The sequence below is a fragment of the Carettochelys insculpta genome, chromosome 3 (genome assembly GCF_033958435.1).
Source record: "Carettochelys insculpta isolate YL-2023 chromosome 3, ASM3395843v1, whole genome shotgun sequence".
In the NCBI taxonomy this organism is placed as follows: domain Eukaryota; kingdom Metazoa; phylum Chordata; order Testudines; family Carettochelyidae; genus Carettochelys; species Carettochelys insculpta.
The window spans coordinates 43,123,795-43,149,532 of record NC_134139.1 but is presented as its reverse complement, the minus strand read 5'-3'; the positions used below and the strand labels follow the sequence as shown (position 1 = coordinate 43,149,532).

The 25,738-nt window shown below is 37.6% G+C and overlaps 1 protein-coding gene across 1 annotated transcript in view; it reads right to left on the bottom strand.

The window, feature by feature from the left end:
* BIRC6 (baculoviral IAP repeat containing 6) overlaps positions 1-25,738 on the bottom strand; it is a 328,895-nt gene that overhangs the window by 218,278 nt on the left and 84,879 nt on the right. The window contains 12 exon segments of the mRNA XM_074989697.1: positions 907-1,061; positions 1,710-1,826; positions 2,969-3,122; positions 5,316-5,449; positions 6,627-6,782; positions 7,255-7,438; positions 11,569-11,784; positions 14,587-14,718; positions 15,319-15,446; positions 17,023-17,160; positions 20,152-20,285; positions 23,743-23,962. Coding sequence (XP_074845798.1) covers positions 907-1,061; positions 1,710-1,826; positions 2,969-3,122; positions 5,316-5,449; positions 6,627-6,782; positions 7,255-7,438; positions 11,569-11,784; positions 14,587-14,718; positions 15,319-15,446; positions 17,023-17,160; positions 20,152-20,285; positions 23,743-23,962 — 1,868 coding nt within the window.

Sequence of the window (25,738 nt, the reverse complement as noted above, 5' to 3'; positions counted from 1 at the left end):
ATTCTTAAATGTACTTTTAGCTTTTAATTAGAGTCATCACTAGCTGAGGTCCCTAATGTCTATCAGTCAAAGACCCAACACTAATTTCAATTACAGAAGTATTTAAATGAGTTATGTTCCATAAACAAATGTTCATGATACATAATAATTGAAAAAAAAAAAAAAAAAAAGAAAACCCTACTTACTTAGACAAGTCTTTTCTCATTCCATTTTTAGTAGTTAAGAACCATAAATATGCAGAAATGTAACTCTCATCATAGAAACATAGGGCTGGAAGGGACCTTAGGAGGTCATCTAGTCCAGCCCCTTGCTTCAAGCATGATCAACCCCAACTAAGTCATCCGAGCCAGGACGTTGTGAAGCCTAGACTTAAAAACACCTCTAGCGATGAAGAATCCACCACCTCTCTAGGCAATGCATTCCAGTGCTTCACCACCCTCCTGGTGAAGTAGTTTTTCCTAATATCCAACCTATACCTTTCCCTCTGTAACTTCAGACCATTGTTCCTTGTTCTGCTATCTGACACCACTGACAACAGTTTCTCTCCATCCTCTTTAGAGCTTTAGAGCTTCAAGATGTTGAAGGCTGCTATTAAAATCACCCCTCAGTCTTCTCCTGTGTAAATTAAACACGCCCAAATCTCTCAGCCTCTCCTCATAGGTCATGTTCTCCAGCCCCTTAATCATTTTTGTTGCCCTCCGCTGAACCTGCTCCAGCACATGCACATCCTTTTTATATTGGGGGGCCCCAAAACTGGACACAAGATTCCAGATGTGGCCTCACAAGTGTCAAATAGAGGGGAAAAACCACTTCACTAGAACTGCTCAAAATGCTCCTCCTCTCTTCTCTCAATATTAGCATTAAGTCCTGTATTAGCCAAAGTTCTGCAAGTTCATAATTCCATACCTGAACTTGATGGACTTGTAGCATGGAAAATAGTTTGTTGAAACACACACTCAACATAGGAATGGAGGACAACTGTATGATGAGTGGGTTGGTCGGGTTAGCAGCGTGTAGTCCTCTTAGCAATGAATCATCTGTTCCACTAGGAGACTGAGTTACTAGAAGTTAAATCAAATGTTTTAGTGAATTATTTTGTTGAAAAAGATCTAGCAGGCAAGAAATCTTTGCCTTTACTTATCCAGTATTCAATTTTACATGTTATAAACGTAACTTTGATGCAGTTTTTAAGTCACCCTACAACTGGTAATAGAAACCTAAAAGGTGCCTGAGGGAAAAGTATAAAGCATAACACCCCACTGAAATGAGCTTTCAAAGCTTCTGGCCAACAGAAGCGCTATGGTTTTACTGGCTAATGCAGTCAGACAGCTGCGAACTCCCTTACAAGCATTCCACAGTCTACTTCAAAGGAGAACATTTCATTCGCTTTATCACAGCCAAAAATCAATCTCTTGAAACCAGATTTATAGACTTCACTAAACATGTTTTTATTCAACTGAAGTCTCTGAAGGAAATCCACTTCTCTTCTTTATACTGTTTGTTTCCCTTACAGCAATAAAAAATTATGGTGTATATTCCACAACACTTTAAAGTTACTCAAGTTACACAAATTTATTTTTAGTATCACCACTGAATCAATTTACAAAATATCTGAAAGAATCCCAAAGTTAAGGTTAACAAGAAAACAAGTTTTAAATGAGAATACATAGTGGGTAAGCAAAGAGAACAATTTAGCACTGTATAGTTACTTGTAGGTGATGTATTTGTTAATGCTTGCAAAATGGAATCAGCCTCAAGAGTAGACATCATCTTCAGCATCAGTTCTGCTTGCTGTTCCAGTCCGACTTCTAGACGGGCATCCAAAGCTACAGAAAGCAGCATACAAGTTAATATTTGAATAGCAAATAAACGTGTGCATTGCAGTATATTTAAAGATCAAATAAAACAACACTGCTGGATCTACTGAGACCAGCATAGCTACATATCCAACATTAACTGCTAAAACACAGATTTTTAATTATAATTGGTGAATAGGTTCACTATTTTTATAATGGCAGTGATTGTTAAAAATATACACTCAGAACATGTATTTACAGATGAAGATGACCTACTCGTTATCATGTGACTACCAAGATGATTTCCAGATTCTCTACTGATCTGTAAATATTTGCTCTCAGGCAGTGATTACAGAACACTATAGGGATATATGGTATAGTTTCTCTAGCAGTAAAGTATGTTTGACTTCTCACTTGGGTTTTCCTTCCACAATTAGTCATGTAAAAGCACTATTTTTCAGTGGCTCAGAATTGTGGAATCAGAACCAATTTCCTAAATAAAATGAGAGGTACTTCTCACTGACGGCTTTTTTCCCCCGCTACACTGTCAACTTCTTATCTGCGGTTCAGTAAAGCTGCACACCAGGATGCATTTTTTTTTTAAAAAAAGTACCAGGGACTGAGTAGGAGAGTGGAAAAATATATAGATGGTATATATTTTCTGTTATTAAAATCAGATACAATGTTATTTCTTCATTGTGATGATACCTGATTAAACTACTTCATTTTGGTTTTGCTGTAAATGTTGTTGTTAGTTTTTTTTTTTTCTTTTCCTTTTTTATTTTGCAGGGGGGGCCTGACGACAATTTTTTGAAGAAATCGTTCATAGGTGTTCTGCATAAAAATATTATTGTTTGGTATTCTATGGCCTGAAAAAGTTTAAGGAACACTTATCTAGAATGTAAAATTTGTACAATCTTCTCTAGTTTACTCTATGAATCTCTTATTTGCCAGCATAACAACTTTACTTATACTCCTTTGAATCTTTAAATTCTGGTATTTGAACTACACACCTCAAAGTTAAATCACATAATGATTTCACAAGCAGAAGGTACATGCCTCCTACAGCATTCTTGCAGCCACTAACTGCTACGCAGTAAAGCCAGTACTTTGGGGTGGGGGGAATCAAAAGATTCCACAACAGAATTGAAATAAACCTACTGTTTGCTTACCTTGAGAGACAGACACACTCACAGTCTGTGACCCATTCTTCTCTGTGGATACTTGTGGTTTTGCAACAGGAATTCCAACACCTCCAATGTAAGGGTTATAGTTGTAAGTGCCATAGTCAGCACCCCAGTAATCATACCATGTGCTGCTTATAGGCTTTAACAAATGAGAAAACAAAATGCAAATTATTCATCTTTACACTATAAAAATGGAATCTTCTGAGATTTTCTCTTAAATACATTTCTGATTTTGTATCAGTACACAGGATGTATAAATAGTATGTTTTATCTGACAAACTGGAAGGCTTCATTAGGATTCCAGCAAAAGTTTTCAATAATCTGTAATCAAACAAGAGCTGCCTCTGCGCAAATTGTTTGAAGATTTGGACACTTACTTCCAAGCCTACACAAAGATTTAAAACCTAGCTTTTGGCACACATCTTTCAGAACTTTGGCATCAACTTTTAATTTTAAGCACAGGTTGAACCTCTTTAATCTGGCACCCTTGGAACCTGACTGGTGCTAAGAGAGAACTGGCCAGACCACGTGAGGTCAATATGGTCTAGCACCATTACCAACACTTTCACTACTTACTAGGCTCTTAGAAGACATTTAGGGGTAAATTACAGCTAAATAACAGCACAGAACACAGAGCCAGAACTGGTGTCTGGAAACAAACTATGGGGCCACGGGAAATTTAGCCACATGCATGATAAATGGTCATTCATTTAATTAAAATCATGCCAGATTACGGATGTTGCCAGATGAGAGAATTCCAGATTAGAGAGGTTCAACCTGTATTAAAATCCATCTTGCATGTATCTATTCTACAGTGCCTTCATTTTCAAATTTACAGTATTGCACAAAAGGCTCAGCTATGATTTCATAATTTACAGTGCAAAAGCAACATTTACTTATTTGTACAATAGTATTGCCTGAAGGCTTCAGTGTAAAAGGTACTGTACAAAATAGACAAAAACTTCCTCTGCCCCCAAGAGCTTCCTATCTAATTCAAAACAAGAAGTGGTGTGTATAATAAGCAAAAGAAAAGAGATGAAGAAACAAAATAATTTATTAACATAGCTGAGTTTGTGTGTGAGCAGTTATTTTTCGTAAATAAGAAACACATAACTATTAGAAGTCCCTATTGATCAACTTCCCAGCTTTTCAGTTGGCTATTTATTGTAGCTGCATAGTAGAAGAGGGTCTTGAAGATGGTTATGAAGAGGCACAATGTTTGTATGAACTAGTTCAAGGAGAGCTTCCTATGCTCAGGCAGTCTGGAAGAAAATGTGATGGTGCCTATGGGAGGAGCACAAAAACAGATGATTGAGGTTGGCACTCTCAGCATAAGAAAGAGAAGGGAGACAAAAATTTCATGAAAGAGCAGGAAAGTGAAGGTCTAGGTGACATGGAGCAATCGGGAGAACCAGTGAAGGGACACCCTGGGGAATGCAGGGAGACTATAATACGGGCTAAGTGATTGGCCAGGAAGATGATTTCGATGAAGAGCTCAAGTGAACTTGAAAGGCAATGGTGATCATAGGAAAGACCATGAAGCAGAAGGTGAGTCACAGGATAAGAAAGCTTGAATGATAGTTTCTTCAGCTAGAGTATAATGTCGGTGCTTTTCTCTTCCTAATATTTCTAAGCTAATTCTTCTCTCTCAACTAGTGCCACTAAACTATTTTAGTGCATCAAGTGTAAACATATTTAGATTCCCACACTGTTTCTCTGAAAAAAGGTGTACCATAACATTTTTCCCCCTTTCAGCCCCCAAACAGGCTGAAAAAGCAACTGGCTCATTTCATATTCTACGTGTGGAATTCTAAGTAATGCTAACACATTTTACTGTAGTATATCAAAAATATAGCCTAACTTTTCAGGTCAGTAAGAGATAAGGTTACAAATGAAGTGCAAGAAGCAATAAAAGTAGATTTTGTTTTAATAATAAAATCTAGTATGCACCCATAAATTATTACCCTTCTACTATCTTCCTGACATGTAACAAAGCCATATATTTTCCTTTTATTTAAGTTGCATTTGATGAAGTGAGTTTCACCCCATGAAAATTTACGCACAAATAAATTGTTAGTCTTTAAGTTACCACAGGACTACCCACTTTTGCTGAAGCAGACTAACATAGCTACCCCTTTGAAACTTATCTGGATATATTCAGTGTTTACCCTCATGCCTGTGAAAGCTTATCTCAACTTCAAAATATTGTTCTGTATAGTACACAGCTAAAGCAGGTCTAATGAGATGAAATCTGTCTACAAAAACACCAGAATTTAAGAGACTGTATTGTCTGACAAGTAGGAGTTATTAAGAAAACTCACGTGGGCCATACCTTGAAGACTTTGGCTGCAAGAGGATCTTTCTCCAAATCAATATCTAAAGGATCAATATCAACTTCCATCAGGTCTTGTAGTAACTCTAGGTCAATGTCCTTATCTTTTTCCAAAGATGATAGGGGTGGAGCACCTTTGGAGGATTAAAACTGCTTTATCTTTGTCATGGAACAGAGCACGAGCTGTAAAAACCAGGCTAAAACATGCTTACTGATTAATTTTAGGGCTGTGTATCCTTAGAATATTTTCTAATAGCAAAGATAGTTGAAAGACCACAGTTCACTTTGTTTTCAATACTAATTAGTAACAGGCTCATCATTTTTTGAAAACTCCATAAATCATAATGGCAATTCTGCCCAGGTTTCAGAGATTCATATGAATTCAGTTACCGTGATAAAAAGTTAAACAAACAAACAAAACCAAACCATATCACCACAACAGTAACAACATTTTAGTTTAAAAACACAATATACTACCATAAGGATAGAGGAGTTTGTTTTCATCCAGAAGTTTAAAATTCAATAATTATTGCAATTTAAGATATTTGGAGCAGGACACACAAAATGTTCATATGCAACAAATACTTCTAATACACCTGAACCTAGATTCTATTTCAGACTTAGATAATTCCCACAATCACTACTGTGGAAAGAAGTCAGAGTGTAGTGCTGCTACAAGCAGGGTAGACCACTGTTTTGTTCTGTAGCTCTTAATTCTTAGTGTTTTGCATAAGAATTAACCATTTGGTAAATTAATCCAAGGCTGAATCCAAACTGAATTTTGAAGAATCACGTTCCCCAAGCTTGCAGTCCTATTTAAAATCAGACACTGCATAGACATTCAGCATGCTGAATTTCTAGTTTATCAATTCACTATCAATGAACCACACTTCTGAACTCAAACACAAACTACACAAACCTTCATGATTGCCTTTTAAGTGAAGAAACAACACTGAATGTGAGCCATCAGTATGTTAACAATTGCTGTTGAGTGACCAAGTTGAAATATGCTTACAAATTTGTAATTGTTAAAGCTTATAAGATGCCTCTTGCTCACTGCAACCTGTTATATGACCACCCAAAGCGCAAACAAATGCCTTGCTGAAATTCACACAGAAGTAATTACCTAAATCATTAAGTTATCATTGATTACACAATGGAAGGTTTGTGAGAGAGAGAAATCAGGATTAAGCAGCTTCAGAATTCAGAATGGCTCAGGAACATCTAGCATTTAAAAATGGCAACTTAACAGAATTTAATATTCCATTTTCTAAACATCATTTCAATCGAAACAGTATCTTGAATGTTTACCTGTGATGTCATGGGTCAAAGGTTCATCTATCGTTTCCACTAACTGAACTGTAGATTGTTGAAGAGAGTCATCCGAGTCTGCAGCAGAAGCTCCTGCATCTTCTCCAATGGCTCCTTCCTCCATAGCCTCAGCTGCTATCGTTGATAATAGTTCTCCTACACATTACAGTAAGCAGACAGTTTTACCAGTTCAGCCTGTATTCTGTCTGCAATACAGCTGCAACACAAATTAACATCTGAGGATACTAGTGCAAATTCTGAAAACTGATTTGCAATTTTGAATGCTTAAACTGAAATACCCCCATTTGAAAATCATTCCTTGAGAGTATGTCCAATATCTTCTGAAAGGGAGAGCCCTAACAAAAATTTCAAGATTGTATAAGTAAAAATCACTAATTTCTGAAAATGAAGGCTATAATATTTAAAATACTTATATTGTTTCATTTACACTAACATCTTCAATTTATTTCTGTATAAAACCTATCATCAAGACATTCCATGCTTTCGTTAGCCTAATGATATTAGCAGACTTCCAATGTTTCAGATCAAACAATCAAACAACAGGCGTGGGAGTGGGGGAGAGAATCAGCTTAATGACTTTTGGAGGAAAAAAATAATTTTAACAAACCTGCTAGAATATCCTGCAGCATACAACTCAGAGAATACTGGGCCCATGCTCCTCCCCAAGAGATATCTCCTCTGTTAAAATCAGTCCCAACCAAAAGCAACAATAGCCTTTCTAGCTGAGTTTCATTTACAATCTCACACAAATGAATTGTTGGTCTTGTAGCATTTGCAATTCTAGCAAGAACCTATAAAAGAATTTCAGAAATACAAATTTAATAAACAAAAACAAAACAAAAAATAAACAAAAACACAAACATGCAGACTAGATCCAAACAAAGTTGAATTTGTAAGTGTAATGTCAACATTTATTGCTCCAAGTCCAGGGACACAGTCATAAGTAAATGTCTTGTGTTCACTGCAAGAGAGATCATGCTGCTACAATTGATGGAGTGGGTATTGATTTAGCAGGTCTAGTGAAGATCTGCTAAATTGACAGCAGAGTGCTCACCAGAGTACTAGTACTCTAGCTGCCCATCTGGGAGCATCTCCCATCAAGGCAACATATTGAAGACTCTGAGGTAAGTCAACCTAAGCTACGTTGATACCAGCTACATCATTCACGTAAACAGACTTGTGCAACTCAGGTTGACTTACTTCAATAATGAAGTCAAGCATCTCACATAATCAGTGTTCCCACAAATGTGGCAAGAAATTCCAATATTGCATATCATCTCACTTTATTTATGCCATTTGTATTTTCATTTTATTTTTTGCTGCATCAGATTTAATAATCCTTCACTTTTTATTACCATCTCCAACAAACAAGGTGAACTATTGAACAGCTGATGTCACAAATCCCCTATTGACTCCATGGTGTCATTTACACATTAGTACAATGGGTTTATATGCTTATCTGACAGCTTGCTTGCTTGGACTGAGCTGTTGATCGATGGCTCTCATCTTCTCTGATGCCACTGGAGGTGACTAAACCAATCTGTGATTTGCAGAGCTGATTACAGATGTCACATAAAAAAAATGCCAACTGCCGGCATTGTAGGTTTTTTTCGAATCCTACGCTTTTCCTCTAGTGCCTGGATACACTGACACTCAAAGCAATTAAGAGCCTGTACAGTGATTTGCTGCCAGGACAATCTGTCCTGAACTAGAGTTTCCAGATCACTCGGAAATATGTCGCATCACTTCACATTGGCCTTTAAGATGTCTTTATAGTGCTTAAACTGACCACTGATAGAGCGCTTTCCATAAGCAAGATGGCCATAGAAGACCATCTTTGGCATTCATGTATCATCCATCCTCGTAAAGTGACCAATCCAGCAAAACTGTTTGCTCATAAGCATGGCTTCCATGCCCATGACACCGTACAGCTTAAGAACCTCTGTGTTAGGAATTTTGTCCCACCAATTCACATGGGCAATCTTCCTCAGACAGCGTATATGGAACCGATCAAGTTTCAAAACATGGCAGCGATACATTGTCCATGACTCAGAGCCATGCAGCAGGATATTCAGGACAACTGCCTTTTAAACTGCTACCTTGGTATGGAGTTTAATATCAAGGTCATTCCATAAGCATTAGATCAATTTTCCAAAGCACTGGCTTTGGCTAATCCAGCAGATATGTCATAACCCATGTTTATGCTGGAGGATAGTATATAGTTTTCATTTCTACAAATGCCAGAAGCCAGCTCAGACTTATTCAAGTGGCTGTAGGGTGTGGCCACTTACACTTTCAAATTAAGTGAGTACCTCCACAGTACTATGTAAATACCCAATAGTCACTGATAGGATTGTCTTACTTAATAGTCAATTGATTTTTAACTTCAGACAAGGGACCAGAACAAAAAATTAAAACAAATTTCTCAGATGAAAGTGATGTGTTTATGGGAAAAGATTTCAAAGACTCCTTTATGATTTGAATGTAACAAAATAGTATCTCTTTAGAGGAAAGAAAATGATAGATTTACATCGTCATTAAGAAAGAACTTTTTCCATTCTAGCACACGTAAAACACCAATAATCTCTAATGAATGCAAAGTAATGAATATACACAAAAAGGAAGAAAAGGCTAAAGTATACTAATTGTCATTTATATTCAATTAGAATACTACAGAAATTTAAATTTCATCCATATAAGCTTGGTATTTTAAGAAGCTTGAAACCATATAGGAAGAACCTTCTACATTTGGACAAATCTTAAAGTGAAATGGAAACCTGCCTTGAAGAAGACAGAAGTATTTTCTCTTTTACAGTGCCACAAAGGACATTATCATGAGTCCTGATTCTCTGAGAGTCTATATCTAGGCAAATTAGTACCTTTATTTTAAGCCCTATGCTCCTGGCATTTTGGATGTAAAAAGACAAAAAATAGTAAATTAATGATATCTGCAGTCTATATTATAGGCTGACAAGGTAGGTGAGGAAATATCTTTTATTGGAGCAAATTATCTAATATCCTAGGACCAACATGGCTACTTCAACACTGCATACACATTATAGGCGTAAACCACGCATAATTAAGTTTACCTACTACTTTCCATTATAATAGACACCTGTTTTAAGTTGTTCATAACTTTGTCATACTAATAATTCGGAATAAAATTCTCAGTGCTAGATTGAGTTTTAAGAAAATTTCAACAAAACCTATTTGTCTATTTCTAAGAAGGCTAATGAAAAATATTTTCCAGTGTTAAGTTCCTTAACCCTCTCAATGAAGCAATTGTAGTGCCTCAATACTTTAAATGGGAAATTGATTTTGCTCAGTGTAGATATAGGACCCCTGAACCATCACATTCCACATTCTCTGAAAATCTACTGGAGAAAAAACACGGGTGAACATTTAAAACCAGCCTAGATGCTCCTTTTTAGTGGAAGAAGAGGGAGGAGATAGGTGAGGACTCTGACAATTATATTTAGTTGCAGTACTCCACCTCAGTTTCTTGAGGAGTGCATGTTTGAGGAAGATTCAGTTTGCTGAATCCATAATCTAAAGGACTGACCTGTCCTTACAGAGGCAACTAAAGGACTTTGGCTTGCTGGTATAAGAAGGATAGCTGGAGGTCACCTAACAAGCTATATTGACTAAGCCCGTTTTCTTGGTAGAGAAGATGGTCCAAGGGCTGGAGAAGTTATAGCAGAGCTTCCTTTCTGCGGCCCAAGAAGGATTTCTAAGCTTTTTGTCTTCCTCCATCTGGCTTGCTCCAGGACTATGGAGAAGGAAACAAAGACTGGGCTTGACAGGTAATCCATTTCATGGAAAAAAGCATCCAATATTTTTATTTTCTTGAGTTAGAAGTATTTTGCTTACTCTATAGTAAATCAGAGTTGAAGGTGAGGATCACAATGAAGACAGGATCACTAGATTGCTATTTTCTTTGCACAGCTGCTGGTCGTGAATTTAACACAAGCAACAAAAGAGCCTTGTCAAGCTCTGAAGCCTGTGGACAAATCTAAACTGGATCTGGTATATGAACAAATAAAGGTTCAGCCCAAACGTTTCTAAATGCTGGAAAAAAGCCAGGATCCAAAATGCACATATACTTAAACAACTTTCAATATGCAATTATGAATTCTACAAAAGTTTTAAAAAGCCTGAAGGAACAACCACAAACAGATGCAATAGATAACACATAAGTTCTGGTTGTAAAAGTGAAATAATATGCTTAGCAAGAACTAAAATGGGGCATCTGAAAACTTCAGAAGCTCCTGGTTACCTCTGTCTGCAATTAAAGTGAAATGAGCATGCTCTTTGAACAAAAGCTTTGGTTTTAAGACAAAACACTACCCACCTAAGGCACTTGGTACGGAAAACTTTCCTAATGTGAGTGACAGTGCTTAAAATTAGATTATTAAATTATTTTAAAGAAAAATATGATGCAATTCACTGTAATAGTGTCTCTAGCTTGCAATGTACTAGTTATGTGTATTTGATAATCCGATTTGAAAAAACAAATAACTGCTTTCTTATTTATAAATGATATATTCTGTTCATAACAACAAAGCGGTGTAGAGTTAAAATAAGTAGACAAATTATTCCATTCTTAGGTTTATTTGCACCAGTTAATTTTAGCTAAACTATACTAATGTAAAAAATGGTGTTCTGAAGTGCATACTTTGCTAGCATAATTCCATTATGTAACTGTAAAACTGGAAAACATGGGAACCTGATACTATGAAGAATTATTACAATTTCAAGTATTTTTAATTCATCCTCAAGAAACCAAACAACAGCACTGACAAGCACTTTCATCAGCATGATGCTGAGTGTGCATGCTCATATCACACACTTCTATAACTCTTGATATAAATGAACTTCAGTTTAATAATCCCACAGCCTAGTTATGTAGCACACTGTTTACCTTACAAACAAACAGCAGTAGATCTGCATGGCAAGTGAAGTCCATTGACAAAAGAAAAAGCACCAACTTCTGCACTACTGAGATACAACGTTCATGTGACAACGTAAATGGAAGCGGTTCAATTTCTGGCGTTTCCTTTGTTGTCGATACTTCTGTATCTAAAGTAGAGCGAGGCCACTCTGCAGTCCTACGTAAGCGTATTAAATCCTTGAAATGCTGCATCATTACAAAACAATAAAAAATACATATTAAATTTTAAATGAAACTGACTTTTTTCTTTATGTATTATATCACGAGTTGGAAAAAGGCAACAATAGTTCTAGAACTTTTTAATACCGGAGAATCCCACAATCGTACACTGAATCTGTATGAAGAATATGGGAGTGGGGCATAAATTTGGGATAGCTGCATTGCTTTCAAGTGACAAAGCCATAAGTGAATAATGTAGCTTATTTTACACTAGTGTCAAACTTTCATAGTACATTCTTTTTTATTTAGAATGAATTTAGCAATATTGTATTAAACTGTATTAAAATTGTATTGGCTCATTTTGCTTCAGTGTCACCCTAAAAACAACCATGAAATGATTAAGACTGTAGTCATATTCTCAAAGATATTCTAGAATATGATCTTTCCACATCATTTTTTATGACATATACTTTACAGAAAAAAATCTGTTTTAGAAACTTGATTCTTTCTTGATGCTATTTTTCATGCTCCTTCACCTGTTCATGCATCCTTAGTTACCATATATACAGAGTATTCAGACACAAAGGTAAATTACAAATGAAATTTATGGGCTATCAAGAATTCCCACTTCTCAGCTTTTTCTGAGAGGTTAAATAATTTGAACTGCAGATACGCAGGGCCCCACCTACATTTCACAAAGAGGAGCAAACACGTACATGTTGGAAACTCGATTCCTTTAGAAAAGATGATAAACAAAATTCTTAGACTCAAATTATTTGAAAACACAGACATTATTTCTTGACAATCAAGAACTTTTTTTTTTTTTACTTTACACTACATAAGCCATAGTAACAGAGAGGGAGCCGTGCTAGTCTATATACTATCAGAACAAAAAGCAGTCAAGTAGCACTTTAAAGCCTAGCAAAATAATTTAGTAGGTGAGCTTTCGTGGGACAGACCCACTTCTTCAGACCATAGCCAGACCAGAACAGACTCAATATTTAAGGCACAGAGAACCAAGAACAGTAATCAAGGAGGACAAATCAGAAAAAAAAAATGATCAAGGTGAGCACTTTGTACATCCTATGGACCACCCTTCCATTGCTTAATTCTGGCCTCTGTCTTTGGGATTGATTGTATGATAATCAACAGACTACATTTATCATTTCGACTGTTGTTGAATACCTCGCAATTCATTGAGGTTTCAGGGCAGAATCACATACCATTTTAAACAGTGCTCACCGTCCCCACATCCAATATTATTTCAGAGTGAGCAAGTGGTACTGTCATCTGATTGTGGAGTTTCTTACTTTTCTTTTGTTCTTATTTTTTTGAAGAAACCTTTGCCTAGACCAGGTTTTCGTTTGTTTGTTCATTTTTATAACGAACGTAGCAGTTATTTGACACTAGTCCCAAGTTTGGAATTCTGTAAGTTGTCATTGCTCACACTGATCAGCAAGTGATGTGGTTAAAACTGCACAAAACATGATTTATCACATATATAGTATGTACAGACACAGAACAGATATTATTCAATACCATATTAAGAGTGGACAGTTTTAATGCACATGTAATTTTCAACAAAAGCAGGATTTCTGTAAAGCAAATCCCACACAGCTTTAACCAAAAGCATGCTTCAGCCAGTGGAGCAGTGCTGGTGTTTAAAACTGTCACTAACTCAAAATCTACTGAGCTCCACTGCTGAGTCTTCACTTCCAGGACTGAGCAACCAGGTCACTTACCTGCTTCAGAGCCGGATGTGTGGCTGAGTCTATTCAGCATCTGTAATTGTTCACTAGCAGGCCTACTATGTCCCTCCCCAGATCAGCTATGGAGCTCCTTCTGGCCCCCTTCCATTACTGAGCAAGGGAAATGTGACTACATGGTAACTACTACAGGGAGGGAAGCGGTTTATCATTGCTGCTTCAAAGAGTATATTTCATTTAAGTAACAACTCAAGAATAGAGCAGAGAGAATAGGAAAGAGAAATTCATGCCAAAGAGTGTTAGTGAAAATGCAGCAGATAATAAAATTTGCTGGTGTTTCTCCCCCACAGTAATTCTAAAACAAGATGCTTATTTCTCTTTTATAACCTCTGTGACTTCTCATTAAGGTAGTAAGATTTCTAAAGCCTAAAAATTTCCAGTTGTAAAAATTTAAACGGATACTCAAGTCTGGTATTTATCAAGTGAATACTACTTGTTCTATAATCACAGAAACATCCTTACTGCCAGTTACATTTTTTGTTGGCAGACAAAGCACTGATGTTTACTTAGTTGTCTTCTGAGCATGCCTGAGTTTGTTTTCATTCCCAGTACTAAAAACTTATATCAAGAACTTAGGATTTATATCTTGTAACCGCCCATGAGGGAATCTAAATTTCCATAAAAAAGAGCAAGTGTTCTCAATACAGCATGTTTGCTTTGGGAGGAGAAGGATTGGCAAGCTTAATTTTTGGCTACTCACGCGAGAAAATGTCCTTTAAAAATTGCACACAAGTAAGCCACATAAAGCACACTTTCAGTTCTTTAAAGAAAGTGCTGTCAGGTGCTTATTGGGATTTATAGACTAGTTTGACACTATAAGTTTCTAAGTATTTGGTGATTTTGGCTCTGATCAGCTAAAAGGTACCTGTAGCAGAATCAACAAAAACATTTTCCCCAACCCAGACATTTACAGGTGGCTGCTGAATTTGGCAACCAGAACAGCCTTGATAAGAACAGAATGAAACACGTTTTTATATCAAGTCAGCTTATGACCAAAATGATTGTGTAGGAACAGGTCTTTTCACACAAAAGACAAGTGAACTGCAGTTTCAGAACCTCATACCTTTGAAGTAGCCTGCTTTAGTTTTGCCTGTTCTACTAAAAGTTTGTATGATGATCCTTTGTTGCTTTGTATTTTCTCTTTTTCCATCTGTTCCACCAAAGCCTTCTGTTTTGCTTTTAATAAGTTAAGTTGCTAAAAGAAAATATTAATAGGAAAAACAATAAATTAAGCAATAAGATGTGAAAAGGATTGGTATTTTCATATGATAGTAAACTTCAATTCAAATTCCATTTTCAGTCTAAGTTTAGTTTCTGTACAACTTAAAGTCATAAAAGTTCAATGAACTGCCAGTAGATTAGGTTTAAGAACAGCCAATATTTTAAAACAACTTTTAGATATTTACACATACACTCACAAAACCAGTACAGATGCATTTGAAAGTGGAAACAATCTTTAAAATGATATACTGTTGAATTATATCTGGTCAGTCGCTAGAAGCTTGCATTCAAGTGTCTATTGATTCACCAAAAATGTAAAATAAGTTTTACTATCAAATGTGGGCCACAGGGAAGAATTACACTACGTTTCACAAGACCAGAAAGATTCCAGCAGACCCCATGGTCTTCAGTTTGAAATACATGTCAAGAGGGACAGGAAGCTTTTAGTTTACAGAACTAGGCCTCTGCAAAAGTAAAGTTGAATGAGCTCCAGGCCCAGAGCTGGAATTTTAAGAAATAAGGTACATTACTAGAAGTAAGTATCTTTAAAATGCCAATACACACTGAAAGTTACCTGTTTATGATGAACGAGTTGCTTTCTGATCTTTCTGGAGTACAGTCTATCCAGGCTACTGTTGCCTTTAGAGGATCTGTTCAGGCTCTGGGTATGTAGGCTATTATTAATAAAACTCCATTGGTTGCCTAATGGAAAGGCAAACATATCAATATTTCAGGCTTACATTTAACAACTACTGAAACAGTTGAAAGTAACAATAAGTCACTTTATTAGCTAAATATACAAATGGAAGATTAAATGTAAGGCTTTTACTAAACTACGTATCACCCTCACTTAAGGGTAAAGCATTACTGCATAGTTTGAGACGGCCACAGTATAACTTTGCATTTACTGTTTTCCCCAGTTCCAATGTATGAAAGGAACAAAGACGACTAACTTAACTCTACAAACCAAAAGCACCCATGATGCGAGTGCTTATTGTTCATGTTTCTTCTCTTGAATGAGAACATTACTAAAAAACTACACACACCAGAAAATTAAATACAATTACTCAAACACACGTTTTCCTCAAGTGTTACTTTTACACACACACACACACACACACACACACACACACACACCCCCTTCACATTACACAGGTCAACCACCACCAAATTGACCACACCCCACCATAAGCAGGGCAACCATTGCCCTGCTTGCTGTAGAAAGCGATGCAATGCTTTACAGATCGGGTGTGTGAGAGAGGCACAGAAGCTGCTTACAACGTAGCATGGATTAGACTCATCCCCCAGGGACTGGAAGGGCTGAAGAGTTGACCAAGGGCAAGCTCCACAGCAAAGCCACTTTTCTTTGGACCTGGAAGAGGAGCATTCATCCTTTTTCCCTCTGGAAGTTGTAAAATACCAGGTTTGAACTGGACTCCTTTGGGCATTGCACTAGCCATGCCTTTCTTGGTGGGCTGGGAAGGACCACATTAATTAAGATGACACGGTGGGATTTCTGCTTTCTCTACAGCAGGTTGGGAGAAAGGGGGGAGGCTTTGTTATGCTGACACAAAAAGGGTGTTAAGTACTGAGTTACAACCACCTAGGTGTGGCGTGGATGTCCAGTGAAAATACTCCATAGGGATGGATACAGTGAACAGATAAATGGTTTGGTAAAAGACATAAAGGAGGTGTTTGTTAAAGGAGAACAGGGGTCCTATGACTGGTATGGCAAGGAACAGCCCCACCCCTACCCAAATAGCCCACTTTAACCCTTTTTTGAGGGTGCAGAGAATGGCAAAAGTCTCAGCAATGTGTTGGCTGTGGAACAGGATGGAAAAAACAGGGAGCTTGCAAAAGTCACCAGCTAGGTACTGAAATGATCATGGAGTGGTTTGCAGTGCACACTTGTCTGCCAGGTAGTCCTGGACATCTAATAATAAAACTGCAACCTGCTTAAACCATATCCAGTTTCTCCTATCCCTACAGTACTTCCAACTCTACAATATTATTGATACTCTCAATATATGTAGTGTTTCTTAAAGCACCAGCTCCTGGTATCATGAGATAATGTGAGACTCTCACCTCTAAGTTTACAGCCATCATGGTTGTGAAAATAAATCATATATGGCTCAAAAACCAAAAAGGTCAAACAGACCCCAAGCTGTATTTTTAAAAACTCATGCTTCTGGCTCATTTTTGAACACTGGAGAACATTTTACAACACTCTCTAGGATCTGTACTTAGATTAGAAAGGTTTTAAACAAACATTCTATACCTGTAAGAAATCTCTCCCTCTCTTTTCCATTCAAAGGCTTCTTGGCTGCTGCTGCTTCATCTTCAACAGTTGCCACATAGTCTAGGAGTCTGGATACCAGCATTACAACCCAGCTGATCATGGGAATGTCCAATACCCCTTAAAAAAGTAGGTTTTAGATGACATTTGAGTGATTTAGTACTTTTTTTTAAGCTGTAACAATGAGAATAAGAAATGCTTAAAGAATCCACACACAGGTATTTTATGGTGTTCGCAGATTTAGGTAATACAAGGGTTCCCACATTCCCTTTCACAGCAAAGGAAAGAACCTACACTCAAGAATCACTGCTTGGGGTCTTGGAGAGCATAGAAAAGTTGGGAGAAAGGGAACCATGAAGAGTTGAAGGAAGGTTCATATCCAAAAGCAAAGATCACAATTTTTAGTCACATGAAAACAGAAACAAAAGAATTCTCCCTCACTGTTAATGTCTCCTTGACTATGAAATTTCGTAAAAAACAAGGCCCCACAAGTGAGCAGTTATTCCTCGCAACCCACTAACATTCCTGTTTTCCACAGTCTGCTCCTCAGCCAGCTAGCTAGCTCTCATTCAAAAATCCAACCTCAGCCAGTTGCTGGGAAAGCTGAGACCTCCTCACACTAAAGCTACAGGTAGTAACACCTGCAAACTCATTGCACTAAGGTCATTATTGCCTGCACTGGCCTCACACACATTAACTGGAGAGGGTGGGGCAGTTGCATGTAACAAAAAACTCACTAGTATATCACACAAGAAAATCTTTTGAATCAACGAGTCATTCTTGTATCTGCAAAACAGTTATAAAAACATTCACTGGTGTGCACGAATGCCCATCAGCCTACAAAAGCAAACAGGTCACTTAACCTATGTCTTTAATTAAACTGTGTGTTTAGAGACACAACAGATACCAATAGGCCAAAGATTATTGTGTATCATGCTGTAGGCTAAAATCACATTGTCGCATCTGTGGAAGTACCGTATTTAAGTGGCACATTTAATAACTACTTCATTTTTATACAAGATGTATTATCCATTTATTTTAAAATGGTCTATAAACTAAAGTATAATTTCCAATTTACAGCTAAGAAAACCAAGGCACAGAAGTGACTTGACCAAGGTCATACACCTGGTCACTGGCACAGCAAACAACAGAATCCAAGCAATCTGATTTCCTCATCTGATACTCCGTCAATTGGAACATAGTCCCCCAAACTAAACTGTAACAGGAGAGACCTAATGGTAGGTACTGGAACTGGCAATGGAGGCTAGAGGAACAAGGGATGGGATGGCTAATCTCAGTATGCCTTAAACTTTCCTTCTCTTTAAAACCTTCATCGTAAATTTTATCACTCACTTCACTTCTCCCCAAACACCTCCCTTTCCTCCCGTACTGTTCTGTCTTGTATATTTTCTGACTCTTGGCTAAGAACTAATGGGAGAGAAGCATTAGCTTCTCACCTCTATTCACACTCACTATATTGATGGTTCTCTCACGTTCACCTCTGTCATGCTTTGTTTACTCATCACATACTAATGCTCTAGTTTTCACCTGTACTGACCAAAACAAAAGGAAACTGGAAAAATCAACAGATGAAGTTCTGAATTATCTGTTCTTCCTCCTCTGCAATTTGTGAGGTCCTCCAAAAGCAGGAATAATAATGCAAGACGATAAAGAAGAATTTGGCAGCTATAGAAAGAGGGCAGAAGGGATAGAGGAACTGCAGAACAAGAATATAAGGACTTGTGCTACCCAAGTGAAAGGGAACGACAGTGGTGGCCTTTGGCAGAGTGATGGGGAGCGGTAATACAACTGTCTTTTGTCACTTACAAATCTTTGTTTGGAGGATGTAGTAGGGAATCTAAGGAAGCCAGCTGGCATTTACCAACCTGGCAAACCTATAAATCCAAACTGATTAGCTTTCTATAACTTTGTAAAACATGCACAAATTAAGAAACATTCTATGATCTTTCAAAATTTTAAATGATTAACGGATTCTCTTCAAACTTGTCTTACTTTCAACATTTAGAAAGCAGGTCAAGTTTGGCGAATATCAGATTCAGTATTTTTAGAGAGTTTTGAACATTTAAAGCCAGAACACTTAGAGAGCTATTTAGCTCATGAGTTAAGGCAAGGGTGGGCAATAATTTTTGCAGTGGGGCCACTCCATGATTTTGACAAGCTTTCAGAGGCTTCACATTTCTTACTTCACCATCTTTCATCTATTGCATGGGAGGGCAAGATACAGGCCACAGGAGGATCCAATCCACAGGCTGCATCTGGCATGCATGCTATTTATAACCCCTTGCCAGGGCTACGGTGGAGCCTGGGGGGTGTGGGCTTTTTAAATAGTCACAGGAATGCAGGTGGTGGCCAGGCAGCACAAGTGAGGAAAAGGGGGGCCAGGAGCCCCTTAAATAGCACCAATTTAAAGGGCTTCAGGCTCGCAGCTCCTGGCCCTGCCACTACTGCACTGCCTTCCCACCACCTGGGATTCCTGAGCTCTTTAAAAAGCCCAGGACTCCTAACCCTTTGTCATTACCCCAGCAACAGCATATAAATAGTATGCAGGCCAGGTACAGCCAACCCACCAGCTGGATCCATGTGTTAGGTAGGCCACATCTTGCCCACCCAAACAAGGGCACTTTAACTTTGCACTTAGTGAAATTTTATATTGTATGCTCTACTAAATTGCAAACAGCAATGATTTGGTCAAATTAAATCCAATTACATTTGGTAAAAAAGCGAAGACTAGTTTCTAAAGACAACTGTATCTGTGCCTCATTCTGAAATTCAGTTACTTTTGCTACCTCTGTCTGAAAGTATCCTATAGTGTTTTCAAACATGAAAAAGTCCTTTTCCATCCTAAGTGAACAAGGATAGTGAGGCATATTTTGCTCAAAATTTCAAGTGTAAGAGTAATTTTGAGCAAAGACTGAGAATGTGAAATTTTAACATGCACCCTCCAAAAATGAGTTTCCAAATAAGCAAAAAAAGAGGATTTAATCTTAATCTGCTTTGAAACTATACAATCAGGCCCCTGTTATGAAAACATGCTCTTTAATTAGAGTCAAACTCTAATCTGAAAATATAGCTCCTAAAATGAAGAACTACCTTCAGTGCGCCTGTGCATAGGTAAATGAGGTTGCAGAGGTGACAGCAAGTTATCCAAGAGATTAAGCAAACTTTCTAAGACACCACTGTTGCTAAGTGACCTTTGGCCAATGCAGGAAAGCAACATGAAGACCCTAAAAATAAAATTAAAAATGTTTAACATACTGAACACTTTTAAGGTATAATTTTTATAAAAAGCATTTGAATGCAATCCTAATTTTTGGAAAATACATCAGACAACATTTCCATGTGTTGAACTCAAAGATTAAAGAAGGGGAAGGGTAAAAAACAAGCACCGTAGTTCAAAAAGGTAGGCAGGGCTCAAGTTCTACCATCAAATGGACAATGTAATATGACAAAGCATGGAGTTTCTCATTTTAGACTTTAGTCATCAACAATAATTTACCACTAAAACCCTGCAAAGATCCTAATCTTCGCATTTTCTTCTTTAAAAATTGACATATTCTACTTATACCTCATCATTCTGGGTATTGTAAAATAAAAATAACATTTGAAAGCACACATGCACTGAAATTCCCCCATCCACCATATCACATTTTCCCAGTGACCACGCTCCTTTTACCTCAAGTGTAAGGTTTTCTGGTAACCTTCATTTTAACAATTTAGTATATTTTTCCAAAGCAACAAACTCTTCTATTTAACTGACAACAGGTCATCAGGAGAGACTAACACTGCTTTAAGTTTGCTGGAACACTTGTGAGAGCAAAAGAAGTTTCCTCATCTTTGACTTGCCAAAGAATCCAGGAGAACAGGAGAAAAATTGAAGTAGCAGCAGCATTTTTTAAAATTTGAAGTGAAGTGAATAGGCTGGCCCATGTGTTATTAGCCTGTAGAAGCAGGCACACACCACACATGGCTGACGTTCCAAAAATTTCTACTCTTTTTTTCTAAGAGCAGACTCAAATAATCTCAATAATCAAGATGACTACAGGCAGGCTTTGAAACTGCACATTTAAGTTCACAGTTATTTCTCCTGGTGGGTAATTCAGGTTTATGAATATTTAGTAGAGATCCTGCAGTTTTTGGTCTCTGTCATTAGGATCAGAGCAAATGCGATTGTACCTACGGGCTGGACTGTAAACAATGGATCTAGTTATGTGTGCAGGATGGAAGCTAGACATGTGTAGGTAAGTATAGCGATCAATGGGTTTCCGATAGTGTGGTACCGATTAGGCCCTCCTTGATTTGTACTGTAGTGCCCAGGGAATGTATCTCTTGCATGGAGTAAATCGAGGCATAAGCTGATGGTGGCCCCGCACACACAGCTAGATCCATTGTTTACAGTCAAGCCCTTAGGTACAATCGCATTTGCTCTGATCCTACTGACAGAGACCAAAAACTACAAGATCTTTACCAAATATTCATAAACCTGAATTACCCACCAGCAGAAATAAAAAAACAAATCAACAGGGCCAGACGAATACCCAGAGACCAGCTACTCCAAGATAGGCCCAAAAAAGCCAAGAACAGAACACCACTGGCCATTACCTACAGCCCCCAACTCAAACCACTGCAGCGCATTATTAAAGACCTACAACCTCTCCTTTATCAGGATGCCACACTCCAGAAGGCCCTAGGTGATAGGCCTGTTCTCTCCTTCAGACAACCTCCCAACCTTATGAGGATTTTCACCAACAGCCACAGTCTATACCACAGGAACACCAGTCCTGGGACTTTTCCTTGCAACAAAGCCTGCTGCCAGCTTTGTCCACATATCTATTCTGGCAATACCATCACTGGACCTAACCAGGTTAGTCACAGAATCACAGGCACATTCTCTTGTTCCTCAACTAATATCATATATGCCATCGTGAGACAACAATGCCTAGATGCTTTGTATATTGGACAGACTTCAAACTCTCTCAGACAAAGAGTTAATGGGCACAAAACAGACATCAAAACACTCCTGATCCACAGACCAGTTAGTCTACATTTTAATGGAGTGGGCCATTCTATTAATGACTTAAAGAGTTTGTGTCTTATTGAAGAAGAATTTTCACTGTGCTTTGGAAAGAGAGGCTGCTAAACTCTCTTTCATATTCAAATTCGACACTAACACGTGGTTTGAACTAGGATGCTAATTTTCTGGGACACTATAGGGGCTCTTCTGCATACTTGGCTTAATCTAATTCTTGACTCCCCACCCCCCCCACCCCTCTGCTCTCCGATTTGCTCACCTTGATAATTTTTCTTTCTGATTTGTCAACCTTGATTACTATTTTTGGTTCGCTATGCCTTAAACATTGAGTCTGTTCTGGTATGGCTATGGTCTGAAGAAGTGGGTCTGTCCCATGAAAGCTCACCTAATAAACTATTTTGTTAGTCTTTAAAGTGCTACTCTACTGCTTTTTTGTTTTGATAGTGTATAGACTAGCACAGCTTCCTCTCTGTTACTAATCAACTGTGCTTGGGAAAAAGAGTTCTTCAAAGTCTCACTACATGGACATAGCAGTAAAGTGATTATAGAACTCAACAGCTGAGCTGACTCCTGACTTCCACTGAGAGATATCAGGGAAATCAGAGATCCTCAAGGGTAGCTTGATATGATCTTCAAGGGCAGCTTGATATACAAGTGTGCATAGTGAGGTAAGTTTCATAGACAATGAACTTCTAAAGAGGCACAAAATCAATATACTTGACGCTGGCACCTTGGACTGTGACCTCCAAGTATTACTCCCAACAGATTGAGTTTCAAGAGACTCAAGTTTGATAAGTGCCTTTACCAGAGGGTCTGCACACAGTATGAATGAATCTGTAAGTCTCATAAGGGTAAAATAAGATATAAAGTGCTCTTGGTCATCATAAAAATGCTACCATCGCAGGAAGGACACATTCTAAAGCTGATAAGCTATGAGCAAGAAGTGAATGTGCTGAAAACAAGACAGTGACTGTCACCACTGAATAACTCACCTCTTGAATTCACAGAAACTAGTCCAGTGGCTGGAGCTATGCCCCCTTTTCTATTCAAGATCAGCACATATGGACAATGGCAGAGTGCTTATACTACCCTAGACCTGCTAACCTAAGAGCTCAGAGCACATAAATAATGCTCTGAAGAGCATACATGTGTACCCAAGTCTTTTACGACTTATAAATGCTCTACTTTGATTCTGCCTTTCCATGACAAAGTACTGGACTCACTTTAAAGTTGCATCAGACTGCCAAGAGAGACTTACTATTAAATTATATTTAAAGAATAATTTCTTTTGTGGTTGCTCTTTGTAAGTAGATGTAGCGATTAGAACACTAGTTTATTATGTTAAAGTTCTCTTTTTTGTGGTGAGTTGGAGAAATCCCATTTACTCCACACACACGACAATACTTCACCTCTAATTTAAGTAAGTTAATCAAAAGGGATCTTCTTTAAAAGAAAAGCTGATTGAAAAACAGCATCAATAGGAAATGTAAAAATCAGGATGAGCATTTTATTAAGCCTGCAGATTTCTATCATTAGTCCTACTAGAAAAATCTGATCTCCAAATACTAAGCTAAAAACCTAACATTTTCTGAAGCAGTTATGTAAAACAATTCATACACAGTAAACATATCTGCATTCAAAAGGAATCTCACCTGTCTTGTGGGAAAATAAGAAGTTGCTCTGAGTTGTAGAGTTCCTGCAAAACATTAGAAAGAAACTGCCCCCACCATCTTTCACCTCCACACAGCTGAACAAGTAGAAGGCCAGTGTGTAATCGTATCTTTGGGGTCCCACTAATGCAGAGATGTTTAAATAATTCTTCACAAGCTTGAGCATGAAATGTACTTTGCAGGACCACAGGAACAGAGTGTCCTTTTAAGAGAAGGAAATCAAATGGAATGTGAATGGACATTTAAAGGGAAGAGGTGTTTGTGTTTGTTTTCAGATTTTATAAAGAGTAGCAAGTTACTACCTTCAGAAGGAATTAAATATATTAAATAATGTGTTTCCAATCTATGAATGTAAGGTAAAAATAAAAACAGTCAAATGATCGCCTCATAAAAGCTTTACATTTACTTCAAGTATATTTCACTATATTTGGCTTATTTATTTAAAAAAAAAAACAAAACACACACACACACACACACACACACACACTGTCCTCCAGAACACCAGTGAAGCTCAGAAAGTTAATTTTCCCCTATATTTATAATTTTATATTAGACATTTCTAACAAGCCATAATGCAACTATTAAACACTAAGGTTAGAATTTTCAAAAATACTTGATTCCCCTTTCAGTGACTGTCAATGAGTCTGTCAACGAGACAAAACAAAAGGAGTTAAGCATGTAACGGCCATTTTATGCATCTAAAATTTTTATCCTAAAAACACTTGCTAAGCTGTCTTTGCAACCACCTACATTTCCACTGATGAAGTTGATGAAGAATGACTATTTCCAAAAAAGAAGTCCCTACAATACCTATCTACTTATGATGGGCATATGCATATTTACCTACTAAGTCCTGACAAATGATACATAACTCAGTACCTAACTCCAGAAAGGACTCCACCAATAGGCTTTCCACTTTGAGGCCCAATTCAGTAGGTGTACCCAGAAGCCACTCTGAAAGCACAAACTACCAGATTGGGTCCAGCACAAAGCACGATGCTGCTTTATTTTTCACCCAATGGTTCACTGGGTAGAGCACGCACCTAGAACGTAGGAGACCCTGAGCCAAATCCCCACAGAAGCAGAGATTTCAATCTCACCACTGGGGTACAGCATATTCTAGAGTGACTCTCAGTGTGTCCTGTTAAAGCTTTTCCTTTTTGTATACTAACCACACACAAAAACTATATCGCCCAGAGGTCAGGGATGTCGGAAATTAAGAATTAAAATCCTGTTCAAATGAGTATTTAAGTATTTTATGCAAGGTAATTGTTAAATTACAACATAATTTAAAAGCACGGTGGACTAATTTAGGTTACTAGTTATAATTATGACCTAATTAACCAAGTGAGAAATTTTGATTTAAATCACAGGTTTTAATTTTGTTTTACATTAGTACCTTTTAACTATTTTCCTAGAAGCTCATTAAAATATGTTGCTGTGGAACCAAATACAGATTTTACAAATTAACACTGCCTTTGGATGGAAGCTGGATTGAAATCAATAGTAATTGGATGTTTTTCTGAACTCCTACTTTTCTACCCTCAGTAGCTTTACCAACTTTCAATGTGCTAGCCCAAAGCAAGAAAATATTCTGCTTGTTAAAACTAAAACCAAAAGTAATATGACAAAAGTTTTTTCTTACATATATTAAAAAGTAAGTACAGATTGAACCTCTCTTGTTCAGGACCCTGGTGCTAGATGAGAGAATTTGCCACGCCATGGGAGGTCAATATTGTCTAGCACATTATCAATACTTCCACTGCTTACTGGGCTCTTAGAAGACATTTAGTGGTAAATTACAGCTAAATAACAGCACAGAACACCGACAGTCAGGACTGGTGGCTGCAAACAAACTTTAGAGGACCACATGGAACTTGGCTGCACCCATGATAAGTGGTTGCCCGGTTAACTAAAATCATGCCAGATTACGGATTTTGCTGGATGAGAGTGCTCTGGAATAGAGATGTTCAACCTG